This window comes from Dipteris shenzhenensis, chromosome 33 (assembly GCF_047967505.1).
Source record: "Dipteris shenzhenensis isolate YYH24624 ecotype China chromosome 33, Dip_SZ_1.0, whole genome shotgun sequence".
NCBI classification, from domain to species: domain Eukaryota; kingdom Viridiplantae; phylum Streptophyta; class Polypodiopsida; order Gleicheniales; family Dipteridaceae; genus Dipteris; species Dipteris shenzhenensis.
The window spans coordinates 12,405,089-12,424,095 of record NC_141628.1 but is presented as its reverse complement, the minus strand read 5'-3'; the positions used below and the strand labels follow the sequence as shown (position 1 = coordinate 12,424,095).

The following is a 19,007-nucleotide window of genomic DNA, read 5'->3' as shown; positions in this document are numbered from 1 at the left end:
TTCTTGAAAAGAGAGTTGAGTAATACACATATGGAAGAGGGTGACTCCATGTCAGTCCACCTCACAAAGCTACAGGATCTCAGAGAGCAATTGTTAAACATAGATGAAATTATTCCTGATTCAGAGATGATTACAACCACTCTGAATTCTCTTCCTGAGTCTTATCTCAGCTTTCATACTTCGCTGAACTTATCATTGAGGGGGGGTGCAAATCCTCTCACTTTTCATGAGTTGATAGGACTTCTGCTTCAGGAAGAGCAGACCAGGAAAAATTTGGCTTCATGTGCAAGTGAACAAACCATGCTCTCAAAATTTAAATCAAAAACAAAGGGACAGGCAAAGACATCAGTAAATCAGCCTTCCAGTGGGTCAGGACAGCCCAAGAATAAGGGTTTTTGTGACTACTGCAAAAAGCCAGGTCATCACATAGCAGAATGCAGGAAAAGGCTTGCAAAAGAAAAGAAAAACAGCTCAGGTATGGCTGTTTCAGATTCAGCTCCTCATGCATATGACAGTGGGGATGCTGCAGCCAACTTTGTTGGACAGGATTATGCCTTTTTATCTTGCATTTCAGATTCTAGGTTGGCTGTTCCAAATGCTCGGGATAGTACAACCACTTGCAGTGATGATACATATGCATTTTTGACTTGCAACTGTGACTCTTCTACAGATGCATCTGCTTTCAGTGTTAATGAAACACTGAACACATGGTATTTTGACAGCGGTGCATCCAAGCACATCACTTCTAGGAAGTGTCTTTTTACTTCCTTGCATCCACCTCCCATTGGTAAGAAAGTCACTTGTGCCAACAACTCATCATATTCAGTACGTGGCACAGGAGAGGTTGAGCTCACTGCCATTGATGGCTCAATTTTCAGACTTTCAGATGTCTTATATGTGCCTGGCATAACCAAAAATCTCCTTTCAGTGTCCACTCTTAACAGAGGGGGATTTCAGGTCATCTTTGAGGATGACAAATGTGCTGTCCGAGACAAGGAAGCTGACTATGCCTTAAGGTTATCTGGTACTCTGCTGCGTGGGCTTTTTCAGCTTGATATTTTTGAGAAAAGAGCAGCCCATGCTCTTGCAGTTTCTACCCCTACAGCTGCCATGCAAAATGCAAAATTATGGCATGCCAGATATGGCCACAGTGATGTCTGTGGTCCCATGAGGACTCCATCGTTGGGTGGTTATCTCTACTTCGTTACATTTATTGATGACTACTCCAGTTTTACTTGGGTTTATGGGCTGAAAAAGAAATCTGAAGTGTTCACGGTGTTTAAACACTTTTCAGCCATGGTTGAAAATGAAACCGGACTCCAGATACAGACATTGCGCACGGATAGAGGTGGGGAATACCTATCTGCAGAATTTGATGCTTTTCTCAAAGGCAAGGGTATTGTGCATCAGCTCACAGTCAGGCTGACCCCTCAGCAAAACGGCAAAGCTGAGAGGAAAAATAGACAGATGTATGCTGAAAAGCAAACACATGCCTCATAAATTCTGGCTAGAGGGTTTGATGTGTGCCAATTACATTTTGAATCGGGTTCCCACTAAGGCTTTAAAAACAAAACTCCTTATGAGGTCTGGAATGACAGGAAACCTTCAGTGGATCACTTCCGAGTCTTTGGATGCCTTGCTTCTGCACATGTGCCAGTTGAATTTAGGCACAAGTTGTCAGATAAAGCCATCAAATGCATATTTGTTGGATACAGTGCAGAAAGCAAGGGGTACCGTCTCTACAATCCTGCTACACACAAGATCATAGTAAGTAGAGATGTGATATTTTCTGAAAATTCAGCTCACACTCAGGCTGAATTTCAAATGCCTTCGTCTTCAGAGGATGTCTTTGAGGGGTTGCTACCCATTGCCTTGGGTTCCCCTGCTGATTTTTCTGATGCAAATCAGAATTTACAGCAACCTCTAGATGCTTCAGTTCCGCCACAGGATGTCTTGCCCCCTCCACAGGCAGTGGAACAGGTGGTGCAGCAAGAAATTGCAGACATACATGCAGCAAAAACAGTCCCAAACTGGCTGTTACAAACTCTCAGGGAGAGTAAAATTGATGCTCCGTTATCTAGCAAGACTCACAGTGCAGCAAGGCACATGGAAGGTGCTAATTCAGTGGAATCAGCATATGCAGGTACTCTCCTTGATGAGGAGGAGCCTGCCACATTCGAAGAGGCAAAGGATAATGTGCATTGGATGAATGCCATGCACGATGAGTTGCAGTCCATTGCAAAAAATCAGACTTGGGATGTTGTGGACTTGCCACAGGGTAAACATGCCATTGGCACACGATGGGTTTTCAAGGTCAAACGAAAGCCAGATGGCTCCATTAACAGATATAAGGCAAGGCTGGTTGCTAAAGGCTATGCTCAGAAAAAGGGCATAGATTATGAGGAGACATTCGCTCCTACATCCCGGATGACCACCATCCGATCAGTTATTGCAATGGCTGCACATTTTGAGTGGAATGTTCATCAGTTGGACATAAAAACAGCCTTCTTAAATGGGGACTTTCTGGAAGAGGTGTATGTCAAACAACCTCCGAGCTTTGAAATTACAGCAAATGCACTTCAAGTATGCAAGCTCAACAAAGCTTTATACGGGCTGAAACAGGCCCCTCGTGCATGGTATGCCAAGATACATGCCTTTTTGACCAGCAAGGGGCTGCACAATAGTCCTACTGAGCGCACCCTCTACATCAAGATGGATGGGGGGGAAATTTTAGTCATCCTTCCGATGACTTACTGCTCACAGGGTCCAATGAAGAAAAAATTGCAGATTTCAAAGCTGATTTGCAGACCAACTTTGACATGTCAGATTTGGGGCTGCTTCACTTTTATTTGGGGATCCAGTTCTCTCATGAGAGACGTGGCACTGTTATGTCTCAGTCCAAGTATGTTCAGAAACTCTTGGACAGATTTAACATGCATAAGTGTAAGCCCATAGCCACTCCCATGGAGCCGGGGCTGAAACTCACAATGCATGATGCAGGAGAATCAGTTGATGCCACACTTTACAGTCAGGCTGTTGGATGCCTCATATATCTCTGCAACACTAGACCTGATATTCAGTTTGCAGTATCTCAGGTGAGCAGGTACATGCACAGCCCAAAAACTATGCATTGGCAGGCAGTTAAGCGCATCTTCTGTTATTTGCAGGGCACAAAGTCTTTTGGCTTACTATTTCCCAGGGGGGGTGACTTGCAGATGCATGCCTACAGTGATTCAGATTGGGCTGGTGATTATGACACTAGGCAGTCCACTAGTGGCAATTGTTTCTTTTTGGGTAAATCTTGCATTTCCTGGCTGAGCAAGAAACAATCTACAGTGGCTGCCTCATCATGTGAAGCTGAGTACAGGGCAGCTTTCACAGCAACAGTTGAATGTGTCTGGCTGCGACGTCTATTTGCTGATCTTCATCTGTCTTTGGAGGGTCCTTCTCCAATTCTCACTGATAGTCAGAGTGCCATTGCAGTGGCAAAGAATCCAGTGTTTCATGCTCGCACGAAGCACATTGAGGTTCACTATCACTACGTCAGAGAGAAGTTGCATGCACGAGAGATCAGTATGATCTTTGTGTCCACACATGACAACGTTGCAGATATTTTCACCAAAGCACTACCACGTGAAAAGTTTGAGGCATTTCGCAGTGCCCTGAACTTATATCCGTTTGGTGATTGATCAGCCTTGTACATGACATTGGCACTGCAGGGGGGTGCTAGAATTATAGATATAATTCAGCAGTGACCAATGTAATATAATAAGCTAGTTAGGGGCACTTTTCCCTCTTTAAGAGGTTTTTCCCCCTAACCGCAGTTAGTTCACTAACTATGGTTAGTGACTACTAAGGTTTTGTCACTAAGACAAAACCTTATCTTTCTCTCATTGTGTTGTACTCTTACACTCTTCTATTGCAACTAAGCTTTCAGCTTCCAAGCTTCCAGCTCTCACTCTCTCTTGCTCTCTCTCACTCACCATCTCCTCACATTGTCTCTTCAGTTTGCTGAGCAGTCTTTTTTTGTTATCCTCATATCTGCAAACTGCTGGTTCCTCCTCCTTCAATGGGCTGTCACATGCTATGGCCTTGACAAAGTGGTGAGAGAACCGCCTTCTTGGATCTCTTCTTTCATTTATTTCTGCAATCTTGTGAGGGAATAGACACTGCCCTTGCATCTTAGCAAGAGGTAAGACCTTCCCACATGGCCTCTTCTACTCATTCTCTCATGTCTATTGACAAATTTAATGGGTCCAACTTTCATACTTGGCAAATCAAAATCAAGTGCCATCTTATGAAAGAAGGTCTTTGGGACATTGTTCACCGTGCGACTCCCGAAGATCCCGACATTGAGCAAGTTGTCACTGCCAAGAACGACAAAGCCTATGCTATCATCTTGCTCGGTCTTGGAGATGAATACATTCATCACATCTCCGACATACAGTCTGCTCCTCAAGCATGGATCACTTTGGATACCCTTTTTGGACCCCGATCTAAAAATTCTAAGATTGCACTCATGATCTCATTCTTTGATCTACATATGCAGGAAGGAGCTACTATAGCCTCTCATGTCAATTATCTTCGCAGTCTTATGGTTCAGCTTGCATCAGTAAAGTCTCCCATCTCCGAAGATATTGCTATTGTTGTGCTTCTCAAAAGCTTACCTGACACCTATGCTACTCTTGTCACTACCTTCAAGTATCACAATAATCCTTCTCTTGAAGGTATCATCAATGCTCTCCAAGAGAAAGAAAGAACAACAACGAAAGGTAACTAACACTGCATTTTTAGCAAAGAAAGGAAGTTCTAAGGTAAGAAAGCCTTGCACCCATTGTGGCAAAACTAATCATATGGAGAAGGACTGTTTCAAGGCTCATCCATGCACCATTTGTGGCCGTGATAATCACTGGGAGAGGGACTGCTACTCCAAACCCTCTACATCAGCCCCTGCATCTACCTCAGCCCATGTTGCCGCAACATCTCCATGAGCAGATCCTGCTGTTCCTTCCTCATATGATGAGAAGTGGGCTTTCTGATTACTTCATATTTCTTGTCTACCACTTTGACCACCGATGATGTAGGTCAAGGGGTTCTAGTGTCTTGGTCTTTCTGTTTGTCTACAATCAGTCTTCTGTCTATTTAGTCTTGTCTGTCTGTGTATTTGTCTATCAATCTAACTGTGTTTTGTTTTAGATCCATCTTGTCCCTACCCTTGTGGACCCATATGAGGATATCACTTGAGGAGGGGTGTCTCAGGATCTTTGTCTATCATGTCTTCTGTCTTGTCTCTCAGTCTATCAGTCTTTATGTCTGTCTTCTAGTCTTGTCTTTCTGTCTTACTCCTAGTGTCCACTTAAGGAGGGTGTTGAAGATAAGTGCACACTAAGTGTACTATTTCCCTAGTCTACATTTGTCTAGTCTAGTCTAGTCTTTGTGTCTTGAATGTGTGCCATGTGGCACCTCTACAATTATCCCATAAGCACTCTTGCTTTATGTCTTGTACTTTGGCCCATATATTCATGGGTCACATCATTGCAATCTATCTAGCTTGCGTCTTGTCTACACTCATCTACAAGGTAACTCTTTGTCTGTGTTTCAATCTTGTTCTTATTTTACTTCTAGTTTTCTAGTTCCTAGTTCTTGCTTTTATATTCCTACATACATAACAGATCCAAGTACAAAACCTTGTCAACTCTATGCCATCACCTACAGCAAACAATCACTAAGGTAGGGCACCAGGCTCAAACTCTGTTTCCTGCTCCTACCATGGTAGAACTCTCCTAGGTCACCATGTGTCTCTGTCAGACTTCCATCTGCAGCCTCCAGGCCGCCTCCTATAGCTGCTGCAGTACCCAACTACCAGTACCTACTGCTGTAGTACATCTGCTGCTGCCGCTGAGCTGTTTCAGACTTCTCTTCCTCTGCTGGTGTGCTGCAGGCCTTCCATACTGCCATTTGGCAGCCCTTTGGTGGCTGCCATCTCGAAGTCTTCGTAACTAATCTCAAGTGTCGAAAGCCTCCACAATGAGAAATCCCATTCTGTCTATACGGAAGGCTTTTGCCTCACTCTCCATTCTCCATCCAACTGAGAATTTCTATACAAACAACCATCCCCAAGCAATCTGCTGGAATCACCAATGAAACATATTGAGCATACATACCTTGGAAACTCAGTTTGATATTGCTTGCCATCGGAGCAAGCCAAGTACCTCACAAAAGTACCCACTTCTTTCATGCCTTAGTGTGTCTATATCCATGCTCCCCCTGGTAACTTCAAGCTCATCAAGCTTCATCTCTGAGTAAGCTCCTCCATCTCTGTAGATGGTACTGTGACTCTCATAAACACCATCACACTTGGGTCTACGAACATTCTCACAATCAGACATGGAGTTGCAACTAAGAAAAGTCTCTCTTACCACATTGGCAGATGCCGTGTCAGACTCCTTTGCTTGGTTCATTAGTCTTAGCACAATGTCCACGTATGTCGCAATAGAAGCACTTTTTCTTGTTCTCTCTCTTCTTATTGTTCTCTCCATCAGACAAGTCCCCCTCATCATTTGATATCTTAGCATTCTTCTTTTCCTGCAGCTTCCTTTTTCATTCTTACTTTTGGCCATGAAAGCCTTTTTGTCACCATCGTCACTTCCGTCATACAGCTGCATATGGGCTTTTTCCTGAAGCAATAGCAGGCAAATTCCTCAAACATGATTGGGCTTGCCCATTCTCCAACAGTGAGAGTCATCACTAACCCTCAGTAGCATTTCTAATCAGAAGCATGGCTAACTAATATATATCCACCTTGTGACAAATTGTTGTCAGTTGATCCCTGAGAATCTTCACCTTCACAAGGAATTCATGGGCTGACTCTCCTTTCCCCATCATCATGGTGAAATATTGATTCTGAAGCATGATGATTCCCTGTCTTTTTTGTTTCATACGATCCTGTAAGATCTTCCACGTTTCATGCACCGTATCTGCCAATTGGATATGAGGTATCACAATATCTGTAGTCGTCCTAATAATCATGGAGAGAGCAACTACATCTTTCAAGTTCCAATTCTTCAAGCTAGCTGGATTTGCCCAAATTGAGATCTTCCCTAAGGCATTCAACATGTCAACAGGTTTCCACTCTATGCCTTCCATCACCCCCTAGATTTCCCTAGCTGCTAAATGACTACGAACCTTCCCTGTCCATATACGACAGTTGGTTCCGTCCAGCTTCCTAGCATCACCGCAATTCAGAATGAGTGAACTGGATACCATGGCAGGGTGTAGATGACTTGAAGTCTTTCGACATGTTTTTGCACTCACTATAAGTCAACAAAACACACCTGAATGTGGCTGCTCCTTCCTCCTCGGCAAAGTCAGCACCCTTCACTTTGGAGAAGGCCTTCTTGTTGTTGATCTCCTAACTCTAGTGCTTGTAGAAAAGGGACCGCTTGCTACAGCCAACCCCTACGCCGCAGAATAGACCATCTCAAGATCTCACAACGAAAACTTCAAATGCCAACTCACTATCTGTGCTTGTATGTAAAGAGAAATCTGCCCCACTGCAAGTCGCACAAGCACACCTGAATTTTGTGAGCTCTTTCCTCCTCGCCAAGGACTCCATCTTTCAATTTGAAGAAGGTTCTCGGTCTTCGATCTCCTGGGCTGTAAGTCAAGCGCAAGGCTATTCCTAGATGATAACCTTTGGCTCAAATACCATGTTAGAAAAGTAGAGGTAGGTTGCTTGCTTAAGGCCAACACTACCCAACAGCGAAAGATTCTTGCTTAAGTCCAACACTACTCCGCCGCGAAACAACACAAATACACATGCTTACTTAATGTAGTGAGGGAAACTCAGATCTGAAAGAGAACTCAGATAGACATACAGATGAATCTCAAGTACAAAAACTTGCCAACGTATGTACTAACACCTCTGGAAACAATCCCTAAGATAAGGAACCAAAACAAGGCTCTGTTCTTTTTTTCCCAGAAAAAGGAGACTTTTCAAGCACCATACAAATCAGCTTCCAAGAGGAGCTAAGGATGGTAAGTACAAATAGAAAAAACCAGCTGTCAGAAGATTCAAGAGAAACCAGCCTGCATCCAGAGATCCCAGCTCACTGCCTAGGGAATCTCCGGAGGAGGGGCTAACAGCCAGGGTCGCAGTCTATACAAACAAGGCTCTGTTTTGCTGCTACCCTCTGAAAAAAACTCCTCCTCTCTGCCACACGCCTTTGTGAAGGCTTTAGTAGCTACTAGAGGCTGAGCATTCCTACAAAGATATGCTCCCTTGGTGTGTACTATAGACAAAGCTCCCTTTGCTGCACCCTTATGCCTACAGTGCCTAATGCTGCAAACATCTACACTTCTTCCCTGCATGAACAGTCTATGTATGTGGTATGCCCGTTGCTTAGATCCTGCTGGTCTACAGTTTGGAGTGTCCAGAGGATGCTTAGCTCTTGCCCCTGTGAATGATTCAAAGGCCTCCAAGGGAGACCTTTATATAGGCCTCGGACTGTCCCGACCTAGGCACAGACTAGTGGATCAGTCTGTCAACCGACTGGTTCTGTACCTTCTGCCGACCTAGAGCTCACTCTGTTTCCAACCTGCCACATGGCATGCTGACAGGCCTCCTGCCTTTTACTGCCCCGATGTGCTGCTGTCAGCCTGCCGCTTGTTGCAGCCCCATCCTGCACTTGTAGTCTTCCACTAGCTGTCCTCAGCCATTAAAGCAGACTGCACATTGATCCCTTGGTGACGAAGCACCTCTCCGTACCAGGGCCTGTGCAGATCTTTGCACATCCTCCTATCCAGGGTTCCTGCCAGATTTGGTGCTGGCCAATGGGTGCCAAAGTTGTGCTTAAGCGGAAGCACAATTTCCAGTTAAATAACTTGATAAACTTAGAATTCAAATAACCATTATTCAAAATCTAACAATGAGACAACACATCATTCAAAAATTTCACACAAAAGATGAAGTAGAGGAAAAAAAAAAGAAAGGACTCTGCCACCCGATGGGGTGTGAATGATGTACACCCCTACCTAGGCTAATCCCAGGTACCTTTCTTTATTACAATTATGCAAGACTTTAATTACAAATAGTAATTCAGACCCTCGAACAAAACCCAAGGAAACCTAGAAATCCTAAAACATAAATATCTACCCAAGTATTACAATGGTCACCCCAAGAAGAGGAAAATCGAAGATGAGAATCCAAAGTAATAGAAAGTAGCCATTGGCAGTCCCTGGAAATATCCATTTGAAGAAAAGGCCCAGAATCCTCTGAGTAAAGTCCAACCTTAGTAAAACATCAGGGCTGAAATCTATAGAATCACTATACAGGGACCAACCTGTCCCTCAAGCTCTGCTAGCTTCATGAGATGTAGGTCTTCCGCTCTACCCTTTGGTGACCCTAACATGCTCATCTTCATCTTTGCTCGTGGTAATGACCTCGTCCTCAGGTCCATTGTCTGAGCAACATTTCCCATCTTTGACCACAAAGTCCAAGTTTGTAGCCGAGTCGAATGTCTTGTACGATCTCTATCACACCTGGATTTGCAAACCTCACGTCATGGATGCTAGGACCAACCGCTAAGAGAAGTTGTTCAACTAGCAGATTTGTTGAACCACTTGATTTTGTTGATTTTGAGAACTCTCCTACTCCGCTTGATCAGCCATCCCCAACCAGGGCCTGTAAGTAGCCTCACCTCTTGCCCTGGGTCCGACCCATCTAGGGCCCCACCAACCAGGCCATTTGGCTCGCAAACCAGCCAGGCCCTATAAATGTGCCATCAGCCCCGTGGTTAAGGCCCATTGATGGGCTGTGTGTTTCCCCAGCCATGGCCCCCCATTTCCCCCCCCGAGTTATGCATTTCTGAAAAAGTGAAAGCATATCCAAAGTTAAAACTTCCAAAAAATATATTCTATCCTGTAAATGCTTTCCCATGAGCTATTGATTTGCTGGCTGAAAAACTATTCTTTCTTTCATGGTTACTGTTAAGCCCCCATGTCTGCTCAAAGCCCTGGATTTTTCCATTATGGTAAACTATAATTAGTCTAATTTAATAGGGAGACTTCTCACCGTTAGAAAGAGATGGCATTGGCAATCGAACTGTAGCATTCCCAACGTAGGGCAACAATGTGTGAGTTACAGACAGATTGCATTAGAAAGAATTGCAATCAAACTATATCATTCCCAAAATAGAGAAACAACTTTGGTGAACTTACTTCGAAGGCACTGAACCGAACCTTGTCATCCAACTCCCTTCGCAGCTTTGCAATTTCAGTCCTCACTGCCTTCCGTTCCTTGTCCATAATATGAGCAGCTGAAGCAGCAGCTTCTGCTGCTTCTGCTGTCTCTGAAAGTCGTTCGGCCAATTCCTTGATTGTGGCATCCCTGGCTCGCAGCTCCTTTGCCATTTGATGTAATTCTTCATCCTTTACCTTGAGAGTTTCCTTTATCCAAACAAAAAAGAATTAATCAAGCTGAGGGGCTAAATGAAAATAGTATTCCCAAAAATGAGTCTCCTGAAATAGCATTCCACTAAAAGTCAGATGGCATAGCAGCAGACCTTCATAATACTGAGATCATCCATAAACCCATCGTTTCCTTGAGAAGAATTCGATTTCAAAGTTGCCAGCGTTGATGACTGCATCGCGGTAGCTATCTCCTTCGCTGCCTCCTTAGCAGTTGCATTTGCTGCAGCAACAACAGCTGCCACTGTACCAAGTTTTGATGACCCACTTCCACCCAGGGAATTGACAGCCTCCTTGTGAGCCTTCAACACCAACTGTGCTGCCCTGTTTAAACAACCAATGTAAACTCCTGAACACTTACGACAATTCAAGAAAACCCCTGCTCATACGATTCTAAATATTTGAGTAAATGTAACCCTAGAGGCTGACTGCTGTACATGGAAAAAGCATTCAGGTATGCAGCCTTCACTATGAAGAGTACATAGATTGCAGAGCTAAGTGAAATGAAAGTACAAGTCGTAATAATGACTAACCCTAGCGTAGGACTAGGATAGGATTAATAGTCCTAGAAGTCATGTGTTGACTAAAGTGGAAGTGAATTAATTGTCCCAAAATAACTAGAACTAGAAGTACTGGGCCTACAAGACAAATACCAGAGAAACTAAACCTAACAAACTCCCCTTCATGGTACATGGAGCTAATGCCATGGTTTCCATAGTTGCATGAAACGGCGTTTTGCCGGCAGGAAACAAAAACGGAAACGGCCAAAACGCCGTTTTTGTTTCCCTGTTTTTTGGAAAACCCTAATATTGATTTTTTTCACCGTCTTGCGCCGTTTTGCACCTTGTTCGCTGCAGCCTGCTGTCCCATCTACTTGCCTCCACGCTCCACTCTCCTACCTACCCTCCACTCTCCTACCATCCACTCTTCTCTCCTACCTACTCTACACTCTCCTACCCTCCACTCTCCTACGGTCTACCTACTCTCCCCTCTCCTACCCTCCAATCCACTCCACTCTTCTCTCCTACCTACTCTCCACTCTCCTACCCTCCACTCCACTCCACTCTCCTCTATCCTCTTCACTCTCCTCCTCCTCTATCCTCTGCACTCTCTACTCTCCTCTATCCACTTCACTCTACCCCCTCCCTGAGTCCTCCTCCTACTCGTCATACTCTCCCTCCTCTTCCTCCTCCTCCTTTCCCAAATACCGATTACCTACTCCTCTCCACAATGCCGAAAGATGTGTGTTGGAGACATGCCACCTACATTGATAGCTATGCGGGAGGTGGTGTCTCCAAGAAGTGGAAATGCAACTATTGTGGCATCAGCGAAATGGGGTCTGTCACACGGTTGAAAGACCAACTGGAGGGTGTTCCCAACAAGGATATACGTATGTGTGAGTATGTGCCTCGATGTGCTGAATGGCCTTCAAGAATGGAAGCGTAAGCGCATGGATGTTGCAACAAATCAAGAAACCAAGGACACGGAACCATTGCTTGATGCTTCTGCTAGCACATTCAAAGAGGAGTAGAGGGGCATTTGCAACATCGAGCGTGGGTCCTAATGCTAGGAGGACACCCTTGCCACATGGAGCAAGTAATGTGGATGCTAGTGTGGGAAAAAGAGCCTCATTACAAAGGTCTAGCATTCAAGCACGGATGCAAAAGCAAGTAGTCAAGGAGGCCACTAGTGAGCTCACGAAGCTCTTTATACAATGTGCAATACCCTTTCATGCGGCAAAGACTTTGCAATGGAAGAAGGCCATGAGAGCTATCAGTCGCATTGGGTATGAATGGAAAGGGCCTACATGTGAAACCTTGAGGACAAGAGAGCTAAGAAGAGAGAGGACACATGTGGAAGCACAAATGAAGCCCTTGAAAGAGGCTTGGGTAAAGTATAGGTGCACACTCTTATGTGATGGATGGTCAGATGTATGCAAGAGGAGTGTGTACAACATTCTAGTGTCTTCTTACAAGGGGACGGTGTTCTTGAGAGCCATAGATGCCTCTGCCTCAGGTACAGTGATTACAGGATTGTACATTTGGAACCACATGCGTGCAGCCGTCTTGGAGATAGGTGCGGACAATGTGGTGCAAGTAGTGACAGATAATGTCAGTAATTGTGTCTGTGGGTGAGATGTTGCAAGATGAGTTCCCAAAAATTGTGTGGACACCATGTGCCTCACATTATTGCCTTGATCTTTTGATTGAGGACCTAGGAAAGATAGCTTGGATTGGTGCTATTTTCTCCACTGCCCGCAGTATCATGAAGTTTGTCACGAAGAGACCCAAAATCCTCAGCATCTATCGGGCCTACAGTGACCTTGAGCTATTGAAACCTTCAACCACGAGGTTTGCTTACATGTTCATAGTGGTGGAGAGGCTCGTGCGAGTGCGTCAGGGCTTGCTACGCACAGTTGTGTCTCGAGAGTGGAATGATTGGGATGACAAAGGCCATGCAAAGTCTATCAAGTTTGCACGCATGATCATGGATGAAGCTTGGTGGCATGAGGCAAAGGCATTAGTCAAAGTCGTTAATCCTATTTACACACAGTGCTTCGCATCACGGACATGGAGGAAAGCACGTTAGGGCTCTTTTACGAGTTTATGGACAAGATTGGAGAGGCCCTCAATAGAATCACTTCCCTATCACCTGACAAGTAAGACTACAATCACTAAATTACTATTAAAGGCTAAAGCTCATTGCTGCAATTTTTAGTTTATGTATGAATTTTGTATCTTGTGGTGTGATTTAGGATCCAGGACATCCGTGGAGTGTGGAATTACAGGTGGAATTGGTTCCACCGCCCAATCCATGCGGTGGCACACGTATTGCATCCTCTATGGCGTGTTGAAGATCAATATGAAAATTAGGAGTTGGAGGAGGCGCTGCAATAATACCTACAAAAGTGGACAGATAGTGATGTGCAAATGCAACAAAGATTGGAGGATAATCTTCTTCTGTTCCGCAATCACAACCTCTCATTTGGTCAACCTACACCTAAGCTCCGAGAGACACAGTTGCAACCTGTCTCCTGGTGGGAGAAATATGGCTACTGTGCTCCTACTTTGGTAGACACAACTTGAAACTTCACTACTTGTAACTTAACTTTAAAGCAGTTTGAAGTTGTATAAATAATAAGTTATTAATACCTATCTTTGCTTGAATGGATTATGGTAGAAACGAGTTCCTATCTTTGCTATACGAGTTCTCTCCCAGGACTGCAGTTCGGGTCCTTGTGAGAGAAACTGGAGCACTTGGGCCCTCTTCCACACAAAGAAGAGGAATAAATTCAGCACGGCTCAATTGGAGCAGTTGGTATTCTACCATTGCAACCTCCGCCTCCTTGAGTACTCCGCCAACTCCCCCGAACCTCGCCAAGTGGATGTTGACAAGGTGGACGTGGAGAAGATGAAGGCCATACCATATTCCAAGAGAGGAGCTGAACATATATGCCATGTTGTACAAGGAGATGTCGGCACCAGCAAATCGCACACGTTCGTAGCCATCGAGAGATGGTGCTAGCACTTCAGTTGCACCCGATGATGCTTCTTCTTCTTCAAACAGTGACACCCATGACTCATTTGAGGACGAGGAGGAAGAGGATGCCGAGTCGATAAATATGCAGATGATGGAGATGAGACTAGTATTGTACCTTCAGTTGGACAGTGCTAGCCTAGTACTACTAGATTAGGCCCTAGGGACACTTCATATGCGTCTTAGTCTCTAGAGTCTCTTAGTCTAGAGTCTAGACAATGCTATTTCTTTTTTTCATGATTATTGATGTAGTATTGAGTTTACTTTGACAGCTGGCTACCTTTTTTTTGACATGATTCATGATCATGGATGCTAGTAGCTACTATGGGTGTGTGCTTTTATTTTTCAGACATTGATATGTCACATGGTTCATGAATTTAGAATATGGATATTTGTAGATACTATGATGCTTTTTTCTTATGCAGTTGCAATATTGTAATTCGTTTCAGATTGTTGCAACTGTTGTTGATTCTTGAATCTTGAAGCATCATTCATGAATGATAGATCATAGAATCATAGATGTTGAAACTTGAAGCATCATGCATGCTACATAAGTCATGACTTAATAGCACTAGTGACTAAAATGATGCTAAGTAGCATAAAGCTGCATAATTTGTCACGTTAAGCACGCTGCGCTATATTTATAATTGTATTATTCAATTTTTACACATAAATTGTACTCTATTGCCGCTTCTCGTTTCCCCGTTTCGGCGGAGTTTCCGGCCTTTTGGCCGTTTCCGTTTCACATGATGGTTGCACATGTTCATCCAAAAGCATATAGGTTGCAACCTATGGAAGCACAAGGATGACAGTATCATGTAACAAAGGGAATCAAGGCCGAAAAGCTCCAACCTTGGGTCGTGGAAGCACTTTTGTGAAGATATCTGCCAAATTGTCTTGCATCGGGACATAAGACAAGTGAATATCCCTTGCTGATAGCCTCTCTTTGATGTAATGATGATAAACCTCAATTTTCTTAATGCGTGCATGAAACACTGGATTTGGCTAAGCACTCTAGTTGTCAATGTAGATGGTAGTGGGAGATATCAAGGAGCCGAATACATTCTGCCATAGTTGTGAAAACTACCGTGTACTCTTTTATGCAACTAGAGGTAGCAATTGTAGGCTGTGTTTTGTTGAACCGAAAAATACATGAAGCTCCAAGCATAAAACTGTTGCCACTATGTGACACTTTAGTGTCATAACATCCTACGTAGTCACTGTCTGCGAATGCATGCAGAGTAAGTAAAGAGTTGTGACCAAAAAGAAGACCCAAGCCTGGATGCCTTTCAAGTATCAATAGACATGTTTCATTGCCTGCCAATGCTGTGTACTCGGACTATGCATGAATCTACTTAACTGGGAAACAACATACTCAAGATGAGGCCATGTGTAATAAATATATCAAGCATCCAACAGCCTGCTAATAGAGAGTGGCATAAAAAGGCTTAGGAGAAACAAAAACCAAATTCCACAGATGTAGAAACTTCTTTACAACCCTCAAATTGAAATCTCTGTAGGACCTGTCCAATGTATTTGGACTGACTCGTCATAATACCCCCCGCAACATGAGTAGACTAGTTCCAAGATAGTAGTGAAGCTGACCAAATCTGTCTTGCACATTACTGCTAAAAAAATCACCTCAAAAGCTGCAATATGCTGAGTATAAATTCCAATCAAAAGCATATGCTTGTCTTCTTAGACTCGGTTTTCAAAATAGTTCTAAAGAGAGCACTCTTTATGTCTGCAGGCGTGATGCAAACGTGTTGATCTTTCTATATGTTGATAATGTATCTTGTCATACCAAGCCCATGATACAAACCATAAAAGGCTTTGTGCAAGCGGCATAACTTATTATTGGACCCTTTTATCTCAAACCCAAGAGGTTGAGTCATTGAAAAAACAAAAAAACAAGATAAAGAGTAACATACAAAGCGGTTTTGATATCCAGTTGATCCACTTGCCAATGATGATGGGCTGCAATAGCAATGGTACACATGATAGTAGTAATGCGTGAAGTGGGTGCAAGATTCAAATGTATCCTTAAAAATTAGTGCCTTACTATTGAGCATAACCTTTTGCAACAAGCCAGGCTTTGTGGCGGTCAATGCTGCCATCAGCTTTCCTTTCGAGTTTATATACCCACTTGGCCTATAGCACTCTTGCCTTTAGGCAAATCACACAATTCCCAAGTGCCATTGTGGTGAATTGAGTCTAACTCAGATTTCATAGCTTCCATCCAATCCTTGCTATCAAAGCATCCTTGTGACATCGTGGCTCTTCAACACAACCTCCACTAAGCGTCGTTGCATGTGACGAGAAGCTGCTCTTGTGCACGCAAACGAAGGCTCAGCCATCTAGGGATTGCCTTATAGCAGCCCTCCCTTCGGTCAAGGCTTGTTCCGTGGTAGCCTGATCAATGTGGGCGAATTCGGGCTGAAAATCAGAATCTTTTTGTGGCTGTAAATCGCCTGCAAGTTGGCTGAGTTGGAGCCTCCATGGACTCACCAAAATCTGAAGCAGACTTCAACAAGGGAATGTATCAAAAACATCAAAAGTAATAATGGCTGGCTGTTTTTGACAGTCCAACAATTGCATAATGAAATTTTCAGCAAAGATGACATCTCTACTGATAATAATCTTCCCAATACTTGGCTGGTATAAATGATAGCCTTTGCTTTCTGAACTGTAACCAATGAAGATGCATTTAGGTGCCTTGTCCTCAAGCTTATGCTGCAATTGAGGTGGAGCATGTGCATAAACAAGACATCCAAACACTCTCATGTGTCTTACAACCTGTCCAAGGCTCTTAGGGAGTAATAGTCTTCAATGCCCTGATTTGTGACTTGTTCAACGCATAATTTGCACACGTAATGGCATCCGACTAGAATTTGTGGGGCCATCCGACAAGAATTTGTAGGGCAACAACTTACCATTTGTCATGCACTATACCATCTCCATCAAGGTTCTAAATTCGCGCTCTACAACATTTGTTTTGATCTGTATGGCACAATACATTGATGAATTACACCACGAGATGCTAAAATAGCAGCAAGCTCTAAGAACATATACTCACCCCGCCCAGGGCCCCGTGTCAGTGCGAAGTGTGACCAACTTGTGTCCACTTTAATTCTCAGCCATAGCAAGAATTGTTTAGAGCATGCAAAGACATCTGACTTGGATTTTAATAAATAAACCCCCAAGTATGACGGGTGAAATCATCCACAGGAGTGGCAAAGTATGAATATCCACCAAGAGTGCTGTCCACATTGAACCACACACATCACTGTGAACTAAATGCAACTTGCGGGCTGCACCAAGACTTCCATCTTTAGAAAAAGAAAACCAATGTATTCTCCCAAGTAAGCATCCCTCACAAACATGTTTGGATAATGCATGCATCTTGGGGTGTCATATGCACCCCTGCACGTGGGTGCATTGTGACACACTAGTTCATCATCGAGTGCTTAGTAGATCTAGGAATCTGTGATATAACCATACTATACCCACAAATAAACAAAATTTAGCTCATTAGATTCAATCAAAATACTAAAGTATCAAGCTAAGAAAAAGTTTGTATCAAATCAGAGGATGGCCATCACTACTTTGTCATTAACCTCTTTGTTAGGATTTGAGAGGATTGAAATCTCCTCTGTACCAAATGTCATGTACTGAGGTTGCTGTCAAATGATAACCCTAACATTAAATGAGCTTCCAAATTCCTTCAATGCAGCTACATTTGCAGAATTCCTTCATAGTGATTTTGTCGTATGCCGAAGACCCCTTTGTGAGCCCTAGTCAAAGGACAATAAGGCACAAGCTACGTAGGTCAGTCTCACAGCCTTAGTTCAGTCCTTGTTCACTGGTACTCACTAGAGAACTCAGTAGGATTAGCGTTTCCATCTTAGCGTTAGTTAGGTCTAGGTCTCAGCCTAGGTTAGGAGCCCCAAAGTGGCCTCCAAAGGCTGGCCTATGGACTTAGGAGGGGGCTGGAATAGGTACCTTTTGTAGGCAGCCACAGCCGCCCTAAAATTCAGCCATTAGGATTGCTTATAGCAGGCCAGCCAGCCAACCCAACCTTACCAATCAGCTTGCTGATCGGCCTATACCTACATGAATCCAGGAACATTCCCTAACTCACCCTCTAAAAGTTTCAATCTCACGATAGTCACTCATAAGGTTGAAAACCATAAACTCCATCACACATAGCAGGGACTAGCTACTATGACATCCCCACTGACGTCATCAGCGCCTCACAGTGGGGGTAGACCATAGTATAAAAATATGCTGGTCGGCCTATCTGGCTGGCAGTCAGCTGGTTTGAAAAGCTATATAAAGGGCCCTTGCCGCCCTTCATTCCTCATTCACTCCCCCCAGCCTCAGCTCAGTTCCCAGCCCTTGAGCAGCAGCCGCCGTACGGCAGACGTACCAGGTCGGGGTTGACGGAGAGGTCTACATGCAGCCTACACGCAGGGTTTGGACAGCAAGCAGGGCTTGAGGTTTGGGTGTTCTGTTTCAGCAGCTCTTTTCGGTTTATGGCTCAGCTCTTTCAGTTTACCTTTCAGCTCTCAGTTTTCACTCAGCTTTTCTCTCAGGTTCTCAGCTCCATCTCTCAGCTCTCTCTCCTCACATCTCGCACTTCATCTCTCTCTCACGCAGTAACCATGCGTGCCCTTGGACAGCACTAGCCTCATCACTAGCCTTGCAGAGAGGTCTACAACGTCAGTGTGGCCAGCATTGAGGCCTTGGTTGTTGGCTGAAGCTGTTTCTCTTTGGTTTCTCTTCAGAGTTGCATTGTGTGCTCTAAAAGAGTGTCTTTTGTATTTCAAGTTCTCCAAGTTTAAAGCGAATTCTCCCCTATATTGGGGGAGGGGGCCCTCAATGGGTACAAGGACCCAATTGGTTGTCGACTCTTAATCTCTAACCCTTATCTCTCTCTCCTCTCTGTGGTACATACACAAAGACGCCTCACAATAAGGTTTAAAGAAGGTATCATTGTGATT

General features: G+C 44.0%; 1 protein-coding gene and 1 pseudogene across 3 annotated transcripts in view; one reads left to right on the top strand and one right to left on the bottom strand.

Moving 5' to 3' along the window:
* SWAP70 (Pleckstrin homology (PH) domain-containing protein) overlaps nt 1–19,007 on the bottom strand; it is a 40,142-nt gene that overhangs the window by 7,438 nt on the left and 13,697 nt on the right. For 2 of the 3 annotated variants that reach the window (XM_087371875.1, XM_087371877.1), the window contains exons 7-8: nt 10,563–10,791; nt 10,219–10,446 (exon numbers count right to left, since the gene is read on the bottom strand). In XM_087371875.1, the coding sequence (XP_087228001.1) occupies nt 10,219–10,446; nt 10,563–10,791 (457 nt within the window). The remainder of the gene's footprint in view (nt 1–10,218; nt 10,447–10,562; nt 10,792–19,007) is intronic. The other variant, XM_087371876.1, reaches the window with a different exon arrangement.
* Nucleotides 11,698–14,161, top strand: LOC147879705 (uncharacterized; annotated as a pseudogene).